General features: G+C 43.3%; 1 protein-coding gene across 5 annotated transcripts in view; it reads right to left on the reverse strand.

Annotated features, from left to right (window-relative positions):
- The window catches only part of MALT1 (MALT1 paracaspase), an 85581-nt gene extending 70447 nt beyond the window's left edge, over positions 1-15134 (reverse strand). For 3 of the 5 annotated variants that reach the window (XM_074383344.1, XM_039463854.2, XM_039463853.2), the window contains exons 1-2: positions 14744-15133; positions 4878-5044 (exon numbers count right to left, since the gene is read on the reverse strand). In XM_074383344.1, the coding sequence (XP_074239445.1) occupies positions 4878-5044; positions 14744-14952 (376 nt within the window). In that variant the 5' untranslated portion in view covers positions 14953-15133. Of the gene's footprint in view, positions 1-4877; positions 5045-14743 lie in introns of all 5 variants that reach the window. The other 2 variants (XM_074383343.1, XM_074383341.1) reach the window with 1 other exon arrangement.
- Between the last annotated feature and the right edge of the window lie 3963 nt (positions 15135-19097).

Consider the following 19097-nt stretch of genomic DNA (forward strand, 5'->3'; position numbering starts at 1 on the left):
CGGATGTCAATATTGGTTGCTTTGGAATTAGAGTCTTTGAAACTTAAAAATAAATAAAGATCTAAAAAACAATCATTACAGGCCTTTGGTTCAAAACCATTTCAACATATTCATTTAAACCCCTTCTCCAATTCCCACTAAGATTAATAAAGGAGTAAAAGTAGGAAAACAATTTATTAGTGCTGGAAAATTGGATGAACACCATCCACACACAAAAACTAGAAATGACTTCTCTATCATATAATTCAAGTAAGACTGGACTGAGGGGCAAGTTGGCCAATCCACGTGCTGTGGAAATGCTCAACAAGACAGCAACAGAGAGTAAACCTTGATCCTCTGAGGCTCCTTCAGAAAATACATATTAAATTATAATTCCAGAGTGAGTTTACACTCAGACTTCATGCTGAGTGACTGTTGAAGCTGTATCCTCATCATGGAAACCGTTCTAGTTAGAGATGGATGGACACTGCCCTAGCTATTTCTGGGCACCAAAACAAATCCAGAAAAGAAACTTGGTCAGTTTCTCAAAAGACAGAGAAACTCCACATCACATGACAGTTACCTCTTAGATCTACCTCTGATTGTTGTTCCACCATCACCTGGAACAGAATACGGCAACGTAGGACTACAGTTACTCCTTTAATCAAAACAAATCTAAAGTATCACCTTCTCCCTGCACTTAGACCCAAAAGGCCAGTTCAGAGGCTCACGGCATAACCCAAACCAGACTTCTCTGTAAGAACAGAGAAAAATCATTAGACTTTCTGTGGAATAAGAAGTAATGTGCTCCTACAAAATAGTATTAATGCAAAAAAAGAGAAAACATTAGAATAATTACAATAGTTTTTATTCTCAATATCTATTAAAATATTTAAATTCTTCTTTATAATTCTTATATTTATTCTACTATCTACAGAGTAAGCTTAGATTATTTGTATTAGATGCACATAGTAAGCTAACAAATTACTTCTTCCTAAAATTACTGAGCTTTACTAGATCCCAGAATATTTCCTCTTAAATCAATAAGTAACATTCAAGCAACAAATGATTCCTAAGAACATTATATGGCTAACACGACATAAAACTTCACAGAAACAGTGCACAAATAGTAACACAGAAACAGGCTGGTAGCTCACACCTGTAATCCCAGCACTTTGGGAGGCCAGGGCGGTTGAATCACTTGAGCCCAGGAGTTTGAGACCAGCCTGGGCAACATAGCAAAACCCCACATCTACCAAAAATACAAAGATTAGCTGGGTATAGTGGTGCGTGCTTGTAGTCCCAGCTACTCGGAGGCTGAGGCAGGAGGATCGCTTGAGCCTTGGGAGGCAGAGGTTGCAGTGGGCTAAGATCGCATCACTGCACTCCAGCCTGGGAGACAGAGCAAGACCCTTTCTCACAAAAAATTTAAAAAGTAAAATCAAACAAGTATTTCTCTACAGCTCACAAATGGACTGAAGAGAAAATTAAAAACAAAAAGAAAAAAACAAACTGCTTTCCTTTTCTTATTCTGTCCTCAAATGCAAAAAAGTCCTGTAAAATAATCTTGAAAAAGCCTGTAAGCCAAATATCAGGATAATCTGCCCTGGGAAACATTGATAGAAAAGCGCTAATCCTATTTGGAGGAAAACACGAACAAAAATAAATTTTCCAAAGGAAGATTACTGATGTTTATTAGGGTGGCAGTTTATTAGCTGCTGGCTTATCAAAAATAAAAATACTGTGTTTTTTTAAAAATTCAGGCAAATTGTTAACATCTAAATAAATATATGACTCAATTTCAATCAAGCCCGGTTTCACATACAGGAAACTTAAAAATCTGAAACCCTACATCTCAGGCTAGTGATCACATCACAAATCATAAAGAGATATGAGGCCCCTGTCTTTGTATAGATGAAATTCAACACCGCATTATTTCATGTAGCTCCTATACCTCTTTGAGGTACAGAATACTTATATTCATTTTATAGACTTGGCAACTAACAGTGAGAGTAATTAAGCATAATTATTGAAAAAGAGAATGAAACACATGTTATATTTACGTCCCAGAAAGGTTTCCTAAGCTTTCAGAGTCCCTGGTATTCCATAAAGTATGAGAACTTAGTAAAGTAAGCAAAGTAGACTTTACTAAGTATACGACTTTATTAAGTATGAGAACATAGACTTTACCAGTATGGAACCTAGACTAGCAAATTTCAACTGTCACAACTCCTGGGTGCTACTTCAGGCACCAGCACTATAAAAATTAATAAATACCACTTTAGAAGTCTACTGTTTCTACTGGTAATGGGCCAGGTTTAAAAAAGAAAGTTTACTGTTTGGTGCCAGTCAACAGTTGCATTTGGGAGGGTGGCATGAGCAGCTAGTTATTCCCACCCAAGCCCTGCTGGTTCAAAGAGGCACTGGGGAACAGAAGGCAAGCATCCAATACAGTGTGTATCAGATCCACAGGGCATTTATCAGAGGCCTATTTCACCATCTACAGCGGGCCTTGCAAAGCAGGGGATGATTGGGAGCCTAAGTCTCCTCATTTGTAATCCAGGGCCCTTTCCATTTGTAGTAAACTTTCTGGTTACTTCTCCAGTATTTGCTGCTTCCTTCTTCCTTCTAATAGTTCCAATTTTGTTTGGTGAGCAATGTGGTTCCAGGAAAGCTAACTCAACCCAACTCCACTCCTGGCTTTAAGCCAGGCAAGTTGGTACATTCCCTCTTCTTAGCACAGTGACAAGTTTAGAGACAGGCATGTGACTGAAGCTAGTTAACTACAGTGAACCCTCTGGGTTCTGCTGGGACAAGGATGAAGGAGCCCAGAAACAGCAAGAAGGCATCTTGAGCCATGTGGAGAGTCAGTCGTGGAAGGACACCAGTGCCAAGAAAGGAAGAGCAAAGACAAAAACCAACCAACTCCTTGGGAACAGGTTGTTCCTTGTTTTTCTTGAAGCCAAACCTGCTCTAAGCTTTTCAGTTAGAAGAAATATATTCTCTTCATCATGCCTATCTGAATTGGAGTTTCTGGTACATGTAACTGACAGCACACCACTATACCATCTGTTCCTAATTCCCTATCCCAGAACTAACAGTAAAAAATAAGATCTCATATAGTTTTAAGTTCCTCGGTTAACTTAAAAATGTATCATAAGCAAGCTGGTTATATAATGAAATGGTATAAATCAAAACCAGGTAAAATAGAGCACATCAGGCCCTTTGTCCACTGCCCTTCTAAGCTTGACCAGCTTCTTTGCTTCCAGTGGAACATATAATGGCCCACTGGACCCCCGTGTAAGGAAGGAGGCCTGCAGTGCTGGATCCCCAGGTAAGGAAGGAGGCCCTCAGTGCTGGACCCCTGGGTAAGGAAGGAGGCCTGCAGTACTAGACCCCCGGGTAAGGAAGGAGGCCTGCAGTACTAGACCCCCGGGTAAGGAAGGAGGCCTGCAGTACTAGACCCCCCCAGGTAAGGAAGGAGGCCTGCAGCACTAGACCCCCCCCCGGGTAAGGAAGGAGGCCTGTAGCACTAGACCCCCCCGGGTAAGGAAGGAGGCCTGCAGCACTAGACCACCCCCAGGTAAGGAAGGAGGCCTGCAGCACTAGACCCCCCTGGGTAAGGAAGGAGGCCTGCAGTACTAGACCCCCCTGGGTAAGGAAGGAGGCCTGCAGTACTAGACCCCTGGGTAAGGACGGAGGCCTGCAGTACTAGACTCCCAGGTAAGGAAGGAGGCCTGCAGTACTAGACCCCTGGGTAAGGAAGGAGGCCTGCAGTACTAGACCCCCGGGTAAGGAAGGAGGCCTGCAGCACTAGACCCCCCCAGGTAAGGAAGGAGGCCTGCAGTACTAGACCCCCCCCGGGTAAGGAAGGAGGCCTGCAGCACTAGACCCCCCCAGGTAAGGAAGGAGGCCTGCAGTACTAGAACCCTGGGTAAGGAAGGAGGTCTGCAGTACTAGACCCCCGGGTAAGGAAGGAGGCCTGCAGTACTAGACCCCCGGGTAAGGAAGGAGGCCTGCAGCACTAGACCCCCCTGGGTAAGGAAGGAGGCCTGCAGTACTAGAACCCTGGGTAAGGAAGGAGGCCTGCAGTACTAGACCCCCGGGTAAGGAAGGAGGCCTGCAGTACTAGACTCCAAGGTAAGGAAGGAGGTCTGCAGTACTAGACTCCCGGGTAAGGAAGGAGGCCTGCAGTGCTGCCACAATGAGGCAACTTCGATGGCATGTCCCTCCTGCCTCCCATCACTGCTGTAGCCCAACTCTATCTGCAGCTGAGAGGAGAGGAACTGAGTGGAAGAGAGGGGCTGTTTCCTAACTTTCACCTGCTGTGGGAAGTGCAAAGCCTCACCCAATATTGGTAATTCAGGAAAAACTCATAAGGTTGAGTTAATCAACATTCAAAAGCCTCATAGCAACAAAAAAAACTTAAACAATAAATATCTGTCATACTTGCTTTATCTCATCTATATACGTACATAGGAATAAATAAATGTTCATTTTTTTGGCTGCACTATTCCGAAGTATGTTATAGGAATCTTCTCCCTAAACACTTTAAAACACATCTTCTTTTTTAAAAAGGGACATTCTCCTAGAGAACTACAATATCATTATCATATGATAATTACTTAATATATCAAATATGTAATTACATGCAAATTTTTGCAACTATCTCAAAAATGTCTCATGTGGCCGGTTTCTTCAACCACAATCCAATCAATATTCATGCATTGCATTTGCTTTTTATGTGTTCTTTAGTCTCAACCTGGGAAAGCAAACAAGGCACTACATCTTTACATTTTCCAAAAATACTTAACACAATTCACCTGTTCAAAAGAGGTATTTTCTTCTAAGTCTGACTCCATGAACTCCAGGAGAATATTCCTAAGAACAAAACCTACCTGGGGGGCTGAGCAGCTGAAGAACATCAGTGTGTGCCATAGCCTGCAGGAATTCACTCAGTTCTGTGACTGTGCAACCTTTTTCACCCATTAACTTCAGCAGACACAGGCTGGGGCTTCCTTCAGGCTCCAGTACCTTAAGAGAACACTGCTCCAGGTCTAGGCAACTGAAAGCAACAGAAAGAACTCACGTCAACAGCTTTCTTCCACATGATACACCTGCTATATATCTGGACCACGGTGGTGCTGCACGGAATAAATCACAAGTGAGTGGGTGGGTGGTGAGAAATTATTCACAGAATGAATCCGAGTGTCCTTTCTTCTTCCTTCATCATGGGGAATTCTTTATTCTCTTCTCCCACTCAGCTCCCATGATTATTAAATCAGGAGAATGAGAAACGCAGAAACAGGATGTGAGAGAAACTGAGCCTTGATACTGATGAAGGTTTTTGGCCTTTAATTGGGAATGGGGAATAGGAAGGCCAGAAAAATGTCCTTACTCATTCTTCAAAAGCGCTGAAATACAAAATGACCCCAAATGAAGCCGTAGTAGGGTAGACTCTGTTGCCTCCTGAGTGAAAGGAATATGCATTCATTCCATTAGGGAGCCAAAATATCTTAAATCATAGCACATGCATGCTCATAAAATGTGTTAGTAGTACTCTGAATTGAAAGGAAGAGAGGCTAATGTCTAGAAGATGACACTACATAGAACAATCAATGTTACGAGGTTAGCAATTGAAAAATACTTAAAATATCCATTTAAATAAATTACGGTATGTACATCAAATGAAATGGTTAATTAATTAAAAAACTGAGGCTGAGGTAAAGGCATAGGTCCTCAAGACATACTGAAAAATGAAGGAATTAACATAAAAAACTGTATATAATACACTACTATTTGTATTAACAAGGTAGTATGTCTATGTGTGTATTCATATAAAAAAGGAAGATACAGAAAAGTGTTTGTTATTACCAAGATCATCTGTGTGTGTTCTCATATATGCAGACTAAATTTTGAAAAAGATATCTAAGAAACTGGCAACTGTCATTGCCTTACAGAGGGTAACTAAGGGAGTACAGCTCATGGCTGTACTTTACACTATAAACCCTTTTGTACTGTTGATTTTTTTATGTGCATTTATTTTTCGATAATTTTTTTAAAAAATAGAGATGGGGTGTTTCCATGTTGGCCAGGCTGGTCTCAAACGCCTGGGCTCAAGCGATACTCCCGCCTCTGCCTCCCAAAGTGCTGAGGCCACCACTCCTGGCTCTTTCAATGATTTTTAAAAAGTATATTTATAAAGAAAACTAGTAATATTAATATTCAAACTAATTAGGATGGGCACGGTGGCTCACATCTGTAATCCCAGCACTTTGGGAGGCTGAGGTGAGAGGATCTCTTGAGGCCAGGAGTTTGAGACCAGCCTGGCAAACATGGTGAAACCCCTTCTCTACTAAAAACACAAAAGTTAGCTGTGTGTGCTGGTGCACGCCTATAATCCCAGCTACTCAGGAGGCACGAGAATCACTTGAACCCAGGAAGTGGAGGCTGCAGTCAGCCGAGATCATACCACTGCACCCCAGGCTGGGCAACAGAGTGAGACTCTGTCTTAAAAAAAAAAAAAAGAAGAAAAAAAACAAAGTACTTCTAAGCACCTAGAAATGTCCTATTGCAGGGACCATGGCCTGTGGGCCAAATGTTTTCAGCTACCTGATTTTTATAAAGTTTTATTGGAGCACAGCTACACTCATTCATTTACATATTTACAAACGTCTACGGCTGTTCTCCTGATACAAGAGCAGAGCTGAACAGCTGGCTGCAGAGCCAAAAATATTCACCATTTGGCCCTTTATGAAAATAGTTTGCTAACCCCTGCTTTAAAGAATGTCTTATTGTCCTTTTGTTGAAACTATTCTTTTTAAAATACCAGTATTTAACATACATATACAATTTCCTTTTCCATGTTATTGTGTGCAGTAGTGGTATACAAGATTAGAAAGGAAGGTTAGGATCAGATCACAGAAGGCCATGAAGAATGGAACAATCATATGAATTGTAATCACTTTATAGAAGGGGAAAATACAAGTATGAAACATTTAAGAGGAGACAAAAGAATAAAGTAAAACCAAGCAATCAACGGCGCAAAAACTTTCCCAAAGAAACATAACCAACAACAGCCAACCAAAGTGTTTAGATAATCTGCATGATATACTGCAGAATTCACACCTCACCTATCTTTGCAGATCCTGCTCCTTTTCCTGCCAATTAGAATTACAGTCCCATACAAACTCTAGCTTCTCTATAAGGTCCTAGACCACACCAGTCCACCAAACATACTTTATAGACACAGTCTCCTAACTAGACTTATTTTATAGACCAAAGGTTGGCAAACTGTTTTTCTAAATGGCCAGCAAGTATATATTTTAGATATTCTGGGCCACAAAGTTTCTATCACACATTCTTCTTTGTTGCTTTTGTTTCACAACTTGTAGGATACAAAAATCAGTCTAGATCATGGGCTATATAAAACAGGTAGCAGCCTGGATTTGGGACTTAAGCAGTCATGTGCAGACCTGTTTCATGTTTTATCTGACATAATCTCACCTTAAAACTGTCAGCTTTTCTTTATGGGCACGAAGAAAAGCTTCTTTATCCAACTAGATTATAGTAAACTCCTTGAAAACAGAAACCCTATCATATTAAATAAAATATTACATAAAATCCCTCAGTATCTAAAATTCTGTCTTGTCCATATTAATTATTCATAAATGATTACTGAATGAATTTCAATCATCACTGTCAAGGCCGAAAGCCTGAACAGGTGCAAGGGGTCAAACATAACAGTGCCAGGGGTGCGGCAGAATCCACGTTAGCAAGCTATTTTATTGCTTGAAATACTAATCCTCATTCATTTTAAGCAGTCTTAAGATGCTATCATAACATTTATACTGTCATCCAAGATTTGTAATTCAGTGATAATGCGGATTATTTCATATGGAAAAATATGTATCCAATCAAATTAACTTCATTAGTAATGTTATCTACCTCGTAGGGTTGTTAGAATTAAATAGCCAGTCCATGTAAGAAGTACTTAACACGGTGCTGGGCAGGTAACAGATATTCAATAAAGGTTAGCTCTTACTATGCAGTAAGAATGTGGGAAATATGAAAAGAATATTAAAGTTAATTTCTTAACTATGCTTACTTCTGGAACAATTTTAGCTTTTCCTTAAACATTTTTTTGAGTAACTATTACTTTGGTAACCTGAAAATGTCCTCTAAAGCCTCCTGTGATCACTGTATTTAGTGGGTATTCTTTTCTAAGCATCCTAGTTCAGTTTTATTATATTCAATATGCTATCCTTATTAAATATGAATCATATCATAGCTCAACCAGTCCCAAATTCTGGACCGTAGACCAGTGCGGCAGCACAAGCTGAGGTCCAGGGTAAAATGATAAAAATAAGGACAATAAAACTATCTTTTATTCTAAAATTATCTTTTCTATTTTTAAGTGTTCATGTGTCCTTTCTTTTCAGAAACAATAGTGACTATGATGACAGAAAACATAAAAAGTTGCCTATCAGTGCTCTCATTTTGTAAAATTTTACTAGCTTCCGAAATACCCAAGTGAAGGAACTTGTATTCAACAATATATAAGGATTACTAGTTTTGTAAATAATGAGATTTGTAAAAATAAAAATGCTGTATGCTAAATAACATTTTATGATTCAGAAGTTTACCAGGATCCGATACATGAAATTAAGAGGCCATCGCATCAAATGGAACCAAGTGGTACTTTAATTAATGTTTATATTGATAAAGAGAAAATTAAAAACACTTGGCTTTCCTTTCCCCTAAAAGAGCAAAGATCAAATTAAACTACAGATGACTTCTCTTCCATTACAAGAGGCATAGGAGAAAAAGAAAAAGCTGTATCTCCTTTTGTTTTACTGATTTTCCGCAAGGGTACTGGCTTTCAGCTGAGATGATACTTATACGTACCTAACTTTTCTTTCTTTCCTTTTTAAGTTACATTCCTGTAAGAGTGTGCTTTGAAGTGGTTTCTGCAAGTCCTAATTTAGAATTTTTGATTTAATTTAAAAACTGCTTTACTACTGAAACAAATGTACTTTGCTTTAAAAAAAATTTCTACTTTTATCTTCACTTTAAAAAATATATAATCAAATAGAACATATCCACACTTTAGGGGACAAACCATAATGCTGCTTTTAGGTTCTTCTGCTTCTCCTCCTGGTACATTTGCTATCTGGAATCTTTATTCATTAATTTGATCTGTTTATCAATCACCTAAAATAGGCCACTGTTTTTTTCTAGGTGTTGAAGATACAGCAGCAAACCAAACAAAATTCTGTCTCTTCCTGGATCTTTCACTCTAGAGACATATAGAGATAAATTTAAATATACACTGAGTTATGTGTGTGTGTATCCATCCAGCCAATAGTCATAAGTGTTTTGGAGAAAACTAAGGTAATGCAGGTGGACAGGTTAACATTGAGCAGATATAGGGGGTAATTTTAAATATTATGATCAAAGAAGAGCTCAGTGAGGTGACTTTCAAGCAAACACTTGACAAAGTAAAGGAGTAAGTCACATGGTTACCTGTGGAGACCATCTCAGCCTGAGTAGGCAGCAAGTACAAGGACTACTGTGTCCAAAGAAAAGCAAGAGAGCACATGTGGCTTTCTTGCTTTGGAGGTAAGAAGGTATCAGGATGAAGAGTGAACTGGTAGCTAATGGTGTTTTTACTCTGAGATGGAAAAGCAATAGGAGAGGTGGTATTTTTTTTTTTTTTTTAAGGGAGTCTCACTAAGTTGCCCAGGTTGGCTTTGAAGTCCTAGGCTTAAGTAATTCTCCCACACTAGCCTCCCAAAGTGCCGGGATTACAGGTATGAGGCCACACGCCTGGCCACAATAGGAGAGTTTTGAGCAGAGGAGGAATAAGACCTGATGTGATGCTTTAAAAGAATAATTCTTATTGCTATATTGAAAACAGACAATATATGGGATGGGAGCAAAGTGAAGGAGGGAGAAGTTAAGTGGCTACTTAACTTCTCAGCTGGAATAATCCAGCTGAGAGACAACGTGGCTTGGCCCAGTGTGCCAGCAGTGAAGGCTGGTTCTACCTATATATATAGTGAAGGTACAGCAGGCAGGAGGTGCTGACAAAAATGATGTGTGTGTAAAAGTGGAGTCAGGAATGACTTCGAAGTTTTTGTTTTTGTTTTTGTTTTTGAGATGAAGTTTCGCTCTTGTTGCCCAGGCTGGAGTACAATGGCATGATCCCAGCTCACCGCAACCTTCACCTTCTGGGTTCAAACGATTCTCCTTCCTTGGCCTCCGGAGTAGCTGGGATTACAGGCATGCACCACTACGCCCAGCTAATTTTTTGTATTTTTTAAGTAGAGACAAGGTTTCTCCTGACCAGATTGGTCAGGCTGGTCTCGAACTCCTGACCTCAGGTGATCCGCCCGCCTTGGCCTCCCAGAGTGCTGGGATTACAGGCATGAGCCACCATGCCTGATGACTTAGAAGTTTTTGGCCTGAACAACCAGAGGGTGCAGTAAAACTGTGAAAGAAAGAGGTTTATAAGGGAAGACGTGTTAAATTTTGGACATACTATATTTAAGATGTCTCAAGTCATTCAAGAGAAGATGGCAAACAGGTGGTTACATACATGAATCTGGGAGTTCAAAGCAGAGAAATGGGCTAGAGATAGAAATTGGGAGTAATCAACCTAAATAAATGTAAAGCCATGGGACTGAAGGATAAGACTAAGAGGGTGAGAAGGAAACCTTTTTAGTTTGTTTCAGAGACAAGGTCTCACTCTGTCGACCAGGCTGGAGCACAGTGGCACGCTTGCAGCTCACTGCAGTCTCAAACTCCTGAGCTCAAGCAATCCTCCTGCCTCATTCTACAGAGTAGCTGGGACTAAAAGCGTGTGCCACTATGCCTGACTAATTTTTTTATTTTTTGTACAAACAGGGTCTCAGTATGTTTCCCAGGCTGGAAGGAAACCTTTTGTTAGAGCCTCTTACACATTCTCATTCCTATAAAAAACTGCATAAGAGCAGGATTTCTGCAACTAAAAGTACACCTTCTACTCAGCAGGTATGCAATGACTGTTTTTCCTCAGTCCAGCCCCATTTCTAAGCTCCATACTTAACAGAATTTTAGGCAGCATTTAGAGCCTCTTGTAAGGTGTGTCATCCTTAGGGCTCAGATGTTCCATGCCACCAAAGAATTTACATAGCTTGGGCAAGACCCTCAGAGTCTGTGCCTATCTACGTTAACAGCAAAGGGTGTCCAGGTCAGTCTTGATGGAATTAGGGCTGGGTTTGACTATAGTGTGTTCCCAAATGTACATGGTTGCGGGAAACTGAACTATAAACAAGGATTTACTCTGAGTCATCAGCAATGAAAACATTTACAATTATTCCCAATTCCTTGTAGACAGTTTCAATACTCTTTTGCTTGTGGTTTACTTGCTTGTATTAAATTTTCACCTAGTTTGAGGGAAGATGTAATGTGTCAGGAAAAATAAAAAAAGTGAAGAGAAGAAAAAGAAACAGAATGGGCAACCTTTTTTTGAGATTTTAGGCTGCAGATCCAGTGACTGAAAAAAGCACCTCTCAGCCACGTGGACTAGACACTCACACAATTCCCTTCTTTGGCACTAGAGAAAAAAATACCTTCAGGACTTTTAGTATCACAGATCTTCTCCCACCAGTATGAAATCACTTTAAAATAACTATTTTTTTGGTCTTAAATAGAGTAAGCATCCCAGCTGACCTGCTTCACTGTCCAGCCTCCAAGTTCCCAGTGCTGCTAATTAAAAAAAGTCAGTTTAATTCTTATGAGCTCAATAGGGATGAGCTTAATGTTCTCAAATTCTCCAACCCTTCTCACCCCAACCAACCTCCTCAAAAAACCTTTACCATACTGAAAGATGGGTGAAACTCATCTGCCTCTCATCAGACTTCCCACTCCAGATTCTCAGATTCCACAACTGCATGCCTAGGTGCTTGCCAGCTCTGGCTCGGCAACTGTCCTTGTCTCTGTGTGACTCCACAGAAAAGTGGCCTCAAATCTTTCCTTTAGTTCCCGAAACAAAGCTAAGACCATTCTACAGCCTTTAACAAAAAACAGACTGAAGTCAGGTGAGGAAAACACAATACCCAACATCAGGTATCCACTGCTTTTCGATTCCAGCAGCCATGCTTCCTCCCTGGCAGGGTCTCACTGACTTTCTTCTCTCTCCTGCATCGTCATGTAGGATACTCGGCTTTCTTCAAAAAGCCCAGAACCTTCCCTAACTAGAGTACTTAGTAATACTAGAGTATTAACACCGTAATAATACTCTGGAGAACTGCCCCCAAAGACAACTTTTTACATTGTGGTAGGTCCAGAAATTCAGAAATTTATGGGCCTAGCATAACAGTATTTTGGATTTTTTTTTTCCCATAGCCAAAAGCCCAACATGTTTTTCCTAGATAGAAGAGAAAAAAATTAGGCCACCTCTCTGCTAAATGTTACATCATTACTCCTCACATGAGCAATAATCCCAAGTCACTATTACCCTTTACCTCAATCCCAAACTCTGAAACTCAGAGTTGTCGGGAGGGTCTAAGAAAATAATGTGTTGCCCAGGTGCAGTGGCTCACGCCTGTAATCCCAGCACTTTGGGAGGCCAAGGCGGACAGATCACCTAAGGTCAGGAGTTTGAGACCAGTCTGGCCAACATGGCGAAACCCCGTCTCTATTTAAAAAAAAAAAAAAGAGAGAGAGAAAGAAAGAAAAGAATGTGGCTGGGCACCATGGCTCACACCTGTAATCCCAGCACTTTTGGAGGCTTAGGCAGGTGGATCACCTGAGGTCAGGAGTTTAAGACCACCCTGGCTAACATGGCGAAACCCCGCCTCTACTAAATATACAAAAAGATTAGCAGGGAGTGGTGGCACACACCTGTAATCCCAGCTACTCAGGAGGCTGAGGCAGGAGAATTGCTTGAACCTGGGAGGCGGAGGTTGCAGTGAACCAAGATCAAGCCACTGCACTTCAGCCTGGGCAACAGAGCAAGACTCTGTGGGGTTGGGGGCTGGGCAGTTAGCAGAAGATAATACAAAAATAAGAGGAATAAAGAAGAGGCATATAAACGTTTAGTACATTTTATGGTACATACTATGTTCTCAATAAATGATAAAAATCCATTATCATTCATACCCAACATAGCATTTAATGTGTTACTGTAAATGTCCCCAAATAATAGTCCATTGCTAGATAAACCCTTAGGAACAGGAACTGAATATTTGTTAGTTTATCTTCTAAAATTATTTGATGAGAGGGAAGTCATTCATTCAAAATTGTATTAAGTGCTTATTATTTGCTAAAATCTAGCAATCTAGATTTTCTTAAACAGAATACGCATTTAAACTAAAAAAAGTTTCCTTCTCATCCTCTTGGTCTTATCCATGAGCTAAAATCTAGATTTTAGCAAATAACAGGCACTTAATACAATTTTGAATGAATGACTTCCCTCTCATCAAATATTTACTAACTTCTGGGCATCACAGAATATTAACAGACCGTTTCTGCTCTTAAGGCATTTATAAAGATGTGTACAAATAATTATAAGACAAATCTTAGTCGTTTGAGAAGTTTAAAAGCTGCTAAGGGGTTCAAAGGCAGGCCAAAATTAAAACAATGGTAGATAGTAATGGGAATCCCTAATGCAGTTCCTGAGACCTTTTGGCGGGGGTCCACAGGGTCAAAACAATTTTTCATAATCATAGTAAGACTGTTTTAGCTTTTTCATTCATTCTTTCAGGAGTGAACACTGGAGTTTCCAGTGTCCTGGGACCTGTAATAGTGCACCAGGCCGAATGCAGAAGTACATAAAAGAATCCAGCTCTGTGATTAAGTCAAGACATTAAAGAGATCTTTCAAATGAAAAACAATGCCACTTTTCTAATTAATTTTTTGGTTTCGGAAAATTTGTTTTTCCACAAAAGTATTATTTCTGTTATCCTGTAATGGGTTACTCTTTTCAAATAAATTGATATTTTTAAAATGTCTTAGCTTTAATTTCAAAGATGGTAAATATCCGTATATTTTACATGTATGTAATATCTCTAACCCACATAAGAGCTCTCTGGGGGTCCTCAATAATTCTTCAGAGGGTAAAGGAGTCTCGAGACCAAAAACTTCAGGAACCCTAACTGCCATTCCACACCTGACAAGGAAAATAGTTTTACTTCGAGTTTCATGTTCATGGTGAAGTCAGGAAGAGAACGTGGTAACCTGGTTTGATGGAGGGAGATGATGAGTTCGGCGCTGGTCTTTCCCGATACCTTGCAAAATGGTCACGAATTCCTGCACCCCACCCTCCGCTCTCATCACCTCCTCGCCTGCGCTTCTTCCCAACCTCCTTCCTCAGGTCTCCCAGGGCTGAGTCCACATCCCTTTCTACTGCATTCTAAGTCCTCTGGAGGACTGCCCCGTCCCAAGGGTCTCCTGACGGCTTTCCTTCTCTCACTGGCCTCCCGGGTCGACTTCGACTTCTCCCTTTCACCCGGGGCGGGGGTGGGAACAGGGAGCGAGGCAGGCGCTGGGCCACTTCTGCCTCCGCCCTCCGGAGCCCCGGGCCCCGCTCTCGAACCCCAGGCGTTCCGGGGCGCTGCTGGGTTCCGCTCCATCTCAGTGACCCAAGCCCCCCAACACCTCCGCTCACTCCCGCCGCCGGCCCGCGCCGCGCTCAGCCCCGCCGACGGCGCCCCCGCCACCCCGCCCGAGCCCCTCTCGCTCCGCCCGCGCGCCCGGCCAGCCGCGGCCCGAAGCTCACCTGAGGCGAAGGCGCCCGCGACTCCCCGCCAGCTCCGCCAGCCGCCTCCAGCCCCGGCCCTCGGGCGCCCGGTCCAGGCGCTCGCTGAGCCTCCGCAGCAGCGGCTCCCGGAGGCGGTTGAGGGTCGCGCCGGCCGGAGGTGGGAGCGGCGGCCCCGCGGGGGTGGCCGGGGGCGGCGGGGCCTGCAGCGGGTCTCCCGGCAGCGACATGGCCCACGCCGGCCACCCCGGACTGCCGCGGCTCCCGCCCGCCCCGTCACGGGCCTCGACCCTGGGGCACCTTCCGCTCGCCTCCGAATCGCGGAGGCTGGGGCGGAAGAACAAATCTGGCGGCGCAGCACGGCCCTCGAGGAGGAAGCTCCGCTCCCCGCCCCAACGAGACAGGTTTGCCTGGGGTAGCCGGGCCGGCCTGCCGCGCCAGCCGCGCAGAGGGGGCGGGCACCGGGGGGCGGGGCCTGGCCCAGAGGGGCGGGGCGAGCCGCCCACTGCGCGCGTGCGTGCGGCCGCGAGCCTCTCTCGCCTTCCCCCGCGGCCCCGGGCTGGCCGTGGCGCGCGCTTCGAACCCGGGAGGTGGGGCGGTCCTGGCGAACAGGAAGGGACGGGTGGGTGCAGCTGGAGGAGGAAGCGGTGGAGGAACTACGCCCCGGCAGCTCCTCTACGGCGAGGAAGCCTGTGGCGTCTGGGCTTCCCGAGACCGTGGGAGGCGGCCCGCGTGCTCTTGCCAGCGAGCGGGGCGAGCGGTTGTACGTCGCGGGCCCCGCCCACAGGCTCCGGCGGCCGCTCTCCCCTGACTCCGGGACTTCCCTGTCCCGCGACTCACCAGCATCCTGCAGTGGGCAACCTCAGGCCGACGCTTCCTCGTTTCAGGGTTGGATGTGTCTGGCATTGCTAGAGGGAAGTAGTGCTGGAGATCCTGATACTTGAGTTGGACTTGGCCAAAATCTTTGCCTAGACTTTAAAAAAATTACCACTTTGCAAACTGAGCTGTGATGTATTTAAGGCTAATCAGATCTTGGAAATCATTGTTTTCGTCAGGAATCACCTGGTTTACACCGAGTTAGACTGCTGCCCGCAATCTTCGTCATCAAAGCAGGCAACCCTGTTGAGGATGCCCTTCCCAGGAATGATCCGGAATGGACGACACCTGAGCTCTCTCTGCCAATCTTAGCAACCTCCAAGGCTGTTACGCCTTTGAAAACTGTAGGTTAGTTTGGGACAAAAAGGAAGGAACTTATGAAATGTGACCAGCCAGGTAGCCCCCTATTCAAGGCTTCCTGGCCCAATTTCTGTTGCCATTAGCTTTTCATCACCCAAGGCAGCAGGATTTTCTGGGCAATAATTTAGATACCTAAATTCTGTTGTTGTTGTTGTTGTTGTTGTTGTTGTTGTGAGACCGGGTCTCGCTCTGTTGCCCAGGCTGGAGTGCAATGGCACCATCTCGGCTCACTGCAACCTCCGCCTCCCGGGTTCAAGCAGTTTTCTGCCTCAGCCTCCTGAGTAGCTGGGATTACAGGTACCCACCACCACACCTAATTTTTATATTTTTAGTAAAGAGGGGGTTTCCCCATCTTGGCCAGGTTGGTCTTGAACTCCTGACCTCGTGATCCACCTGCCTCGGCCTCCCAAAGTGCTGAGATTACAGGTGTGAGCCACTGCCCCCGGCCTGGGTACCTAAATTCTTATACATGTTGGTGAGTTATTTGCGTCTTTCAGTCTTCACCACATTCCAGCACAAGCAGTCATTAAACTTCACTCTCGCATAAATTCCGAATTCAGACTGCAGTGCAGTGGCTACGAGCATGACCTTTGGACCCGGAAAAATCTGCTGGATTCAAGTGTTATGAGCTTGAATAATTTCTCCGCTTCATCTGTTAACGTGGGACTGAAATTACAGTTTATATAGAGTTGTTACTAGAATTAAAGGAGTTGATGTATGTGAAGCACTTAAGTTGGTCACTGGTACCTGGTAGATACTCAATAAATACTGTTACCCTTACACGTACAAGTGCCGTCTCATACTCGGTTTGACTTGGTAAGCCTTTCCCAGTCACTTCAGGCGCCTTCCTGTTTTGTCCTCAATCATTGATCGAATATTTTCTGAGGCTCTATTACCTGCATGTGCCAGTTATGGAAATCAAATCTTCTAGTCTTTACTGGAATCCTACCTTTTAATTTCAATTCAACAGATGTCTTCTAAATTTAGACTTCTTAGAAAAGCACAAACACGTAAATTGTTGCTTATGCGCCTTCTCATGTGTGGCTATGAATTAAATGGGTGCCAGTGTTATTTACTCTTAGCCAGTATAGCTCAGCTGGGCACTGTTTTGACCTCCAGTTGTAAACACCCGCCTCCTGCCCTGCCCTGCCACTTCCCAAGTGACCAGCTCCCTCATTTTACCCTACCTTTTTTTCCACCTAGCAATTTTATAATGTATCCAATCACTCTACCCACCACCCTCCATCCTCTACCCAAACTGACATTGCATTTTTTGACTGGTCTTTTTCTCCCCTCAACCAAATGTCAATAGTTCCATTACATCATTTCACTCCTCTGGTTCTCTTACGGGCATAATGGTATAGTAGAATGTGACCTTTAAAGTTAGTTCTGGCCGGGCGCGGTGGCTCAAGCCTGTAATCCCAGCACTTTGGGAGGCCGAGGCGGGTGGATCACGAGGTCAAGAGATCGAGACCATCCTGGTCAACATGGTGAAACCCCGTCTCTACTAAAAATAAAAAAAAAATTAGCTGGGCATGGTGGCGCGTGCCTGTAATCCCAGCTACTCAGGAGGCTGAGGCAGGAGAATTGCCTGAACCCAGGAGGCGGAGGTTGCGGTGAGCCGAGATCGCGCCATTGCACTCCAGCCTGGGTAACAAGAGCGAAACTCCGTCTCAAAATAAATAAATAAATAAATAAATAAAATAAAGTTAGTTCTGAATTGGAAACTTGCTGCCCCTTACTAGTTGTGAGCCTTAGGGAGTTACTTAACCTCTCTGAGCTTCAGTTTCCACACCTGTAAAAAGTGGAAAATAATATAGTACCTAATAGTACTATATAGTGTCAGGAAAAAGTATGTGCATTGCATATTAGTAGTCTTCAAATTGCTACATCAATTTTGGGAACAACATAAATAGTAATTCAGCTTCCTTTTCTATATCAACTATTAAGTTTGAAAGATAGGATAAAACTTGGGGGTAAAGGTCTGGCTTTTAAATGTTCCTTAAAAGTTCATGCACGTCTATAGATAATGGCCTTGAGAGCTCTTCATTAGTCCGAAGTGAGATAGATGTTTGTAAATCCAGACAAGCTTGTGGTTTCAATATATGGAACTCCACTGATGTAATCTTCAAAATACTCATAGATCTGGAAACTGACTCATAGGATTTTTTCCTTGATACAATTTAACTGAAGATGATACCCCAACTAAAAAAAGAAAATGTCAGAATGATACATTATTTCACAGTTGGACAGGGTTTGAAAGACCCAGTGCAGGAGAAAATCTGTTGGTCCCTGGATCTGTGTACCATGGAGGAAAGGAAGGAGGAGTTATGTGGCTTCAACGACATTCATTGTCTCCCATCCCTCATTCCATGCTCAGCCCGCTTTGTGACCTTTCTGACTCAGCCTCTGTAGGGCCACTCAGGTGACCCACAGACACAGGCTCAGCACATCCCCTGCAGCCGATTCTTGCCACCGTCTTCCAAAGGATTAGGGAAGTTCTCTCATTTTGATATCAACTTTGCAATAGTAGCTAAGCGTCATACTAGTATTCCACACCCTTCCTTCATGATGAATCATCTAGACCTAAATACTTGATGCTGACCGTGGAAAGACTACACCTACTTATCTAAATTTATTCATTCACTCAATCATTCATTCTGTCATTAACACCTATTCATGGGGCACCAGGCTCTGTATCAAATACATACTGTTAAAGAATAGTTTTTATTAGGCCGGGCGCGGTGGCTCAAGCCTGTAATCCCAGCACTTTGGGAGGCCGAGGTGGGTGGATCACGAGGTCGAGAGATCGAGACCATCCTGGTCAACATGGTGAAACCCCGTCTCTACTAAAAATAAAAAAAATTAGCTGGGCATGGTGGCACGTGCCTGTAATCCCAGCTACTCAGGAGGCTGAGGCAGGAGAATTGCCTGAACCCAGGAGGCGGAGGTTGCGGTGAGCCGAGATCACGCCATTGCACTCCAGCCTGGGTAACAAGAGCGAAAACTCCGTCTCAAAAAAAAAAAAAAAAAGAATAGTTTTTATTTGATTAATTTATTTATTTTGAGACAGAGTTTCATCCTTTTTGCCCTGGCTGGAGTGCAATGGTGTGGATCTCAGCTCACAGCAAACTCCGCC

Source organism: Saimiri boliviensis, chromosome 13, assembly GCF_048565385.1.
Source record: "Saimiri boliviensis isolate mSaiBol1 chromosome 13, mSaiBol1.pri, whole genome shotgun sequence".
Taxonomy (NCBI): Eukaryota; Metazoa; Chordata; class Mammalia; order Primates; family Cebidae; genus Saimiri; species Saimiri boliviensis.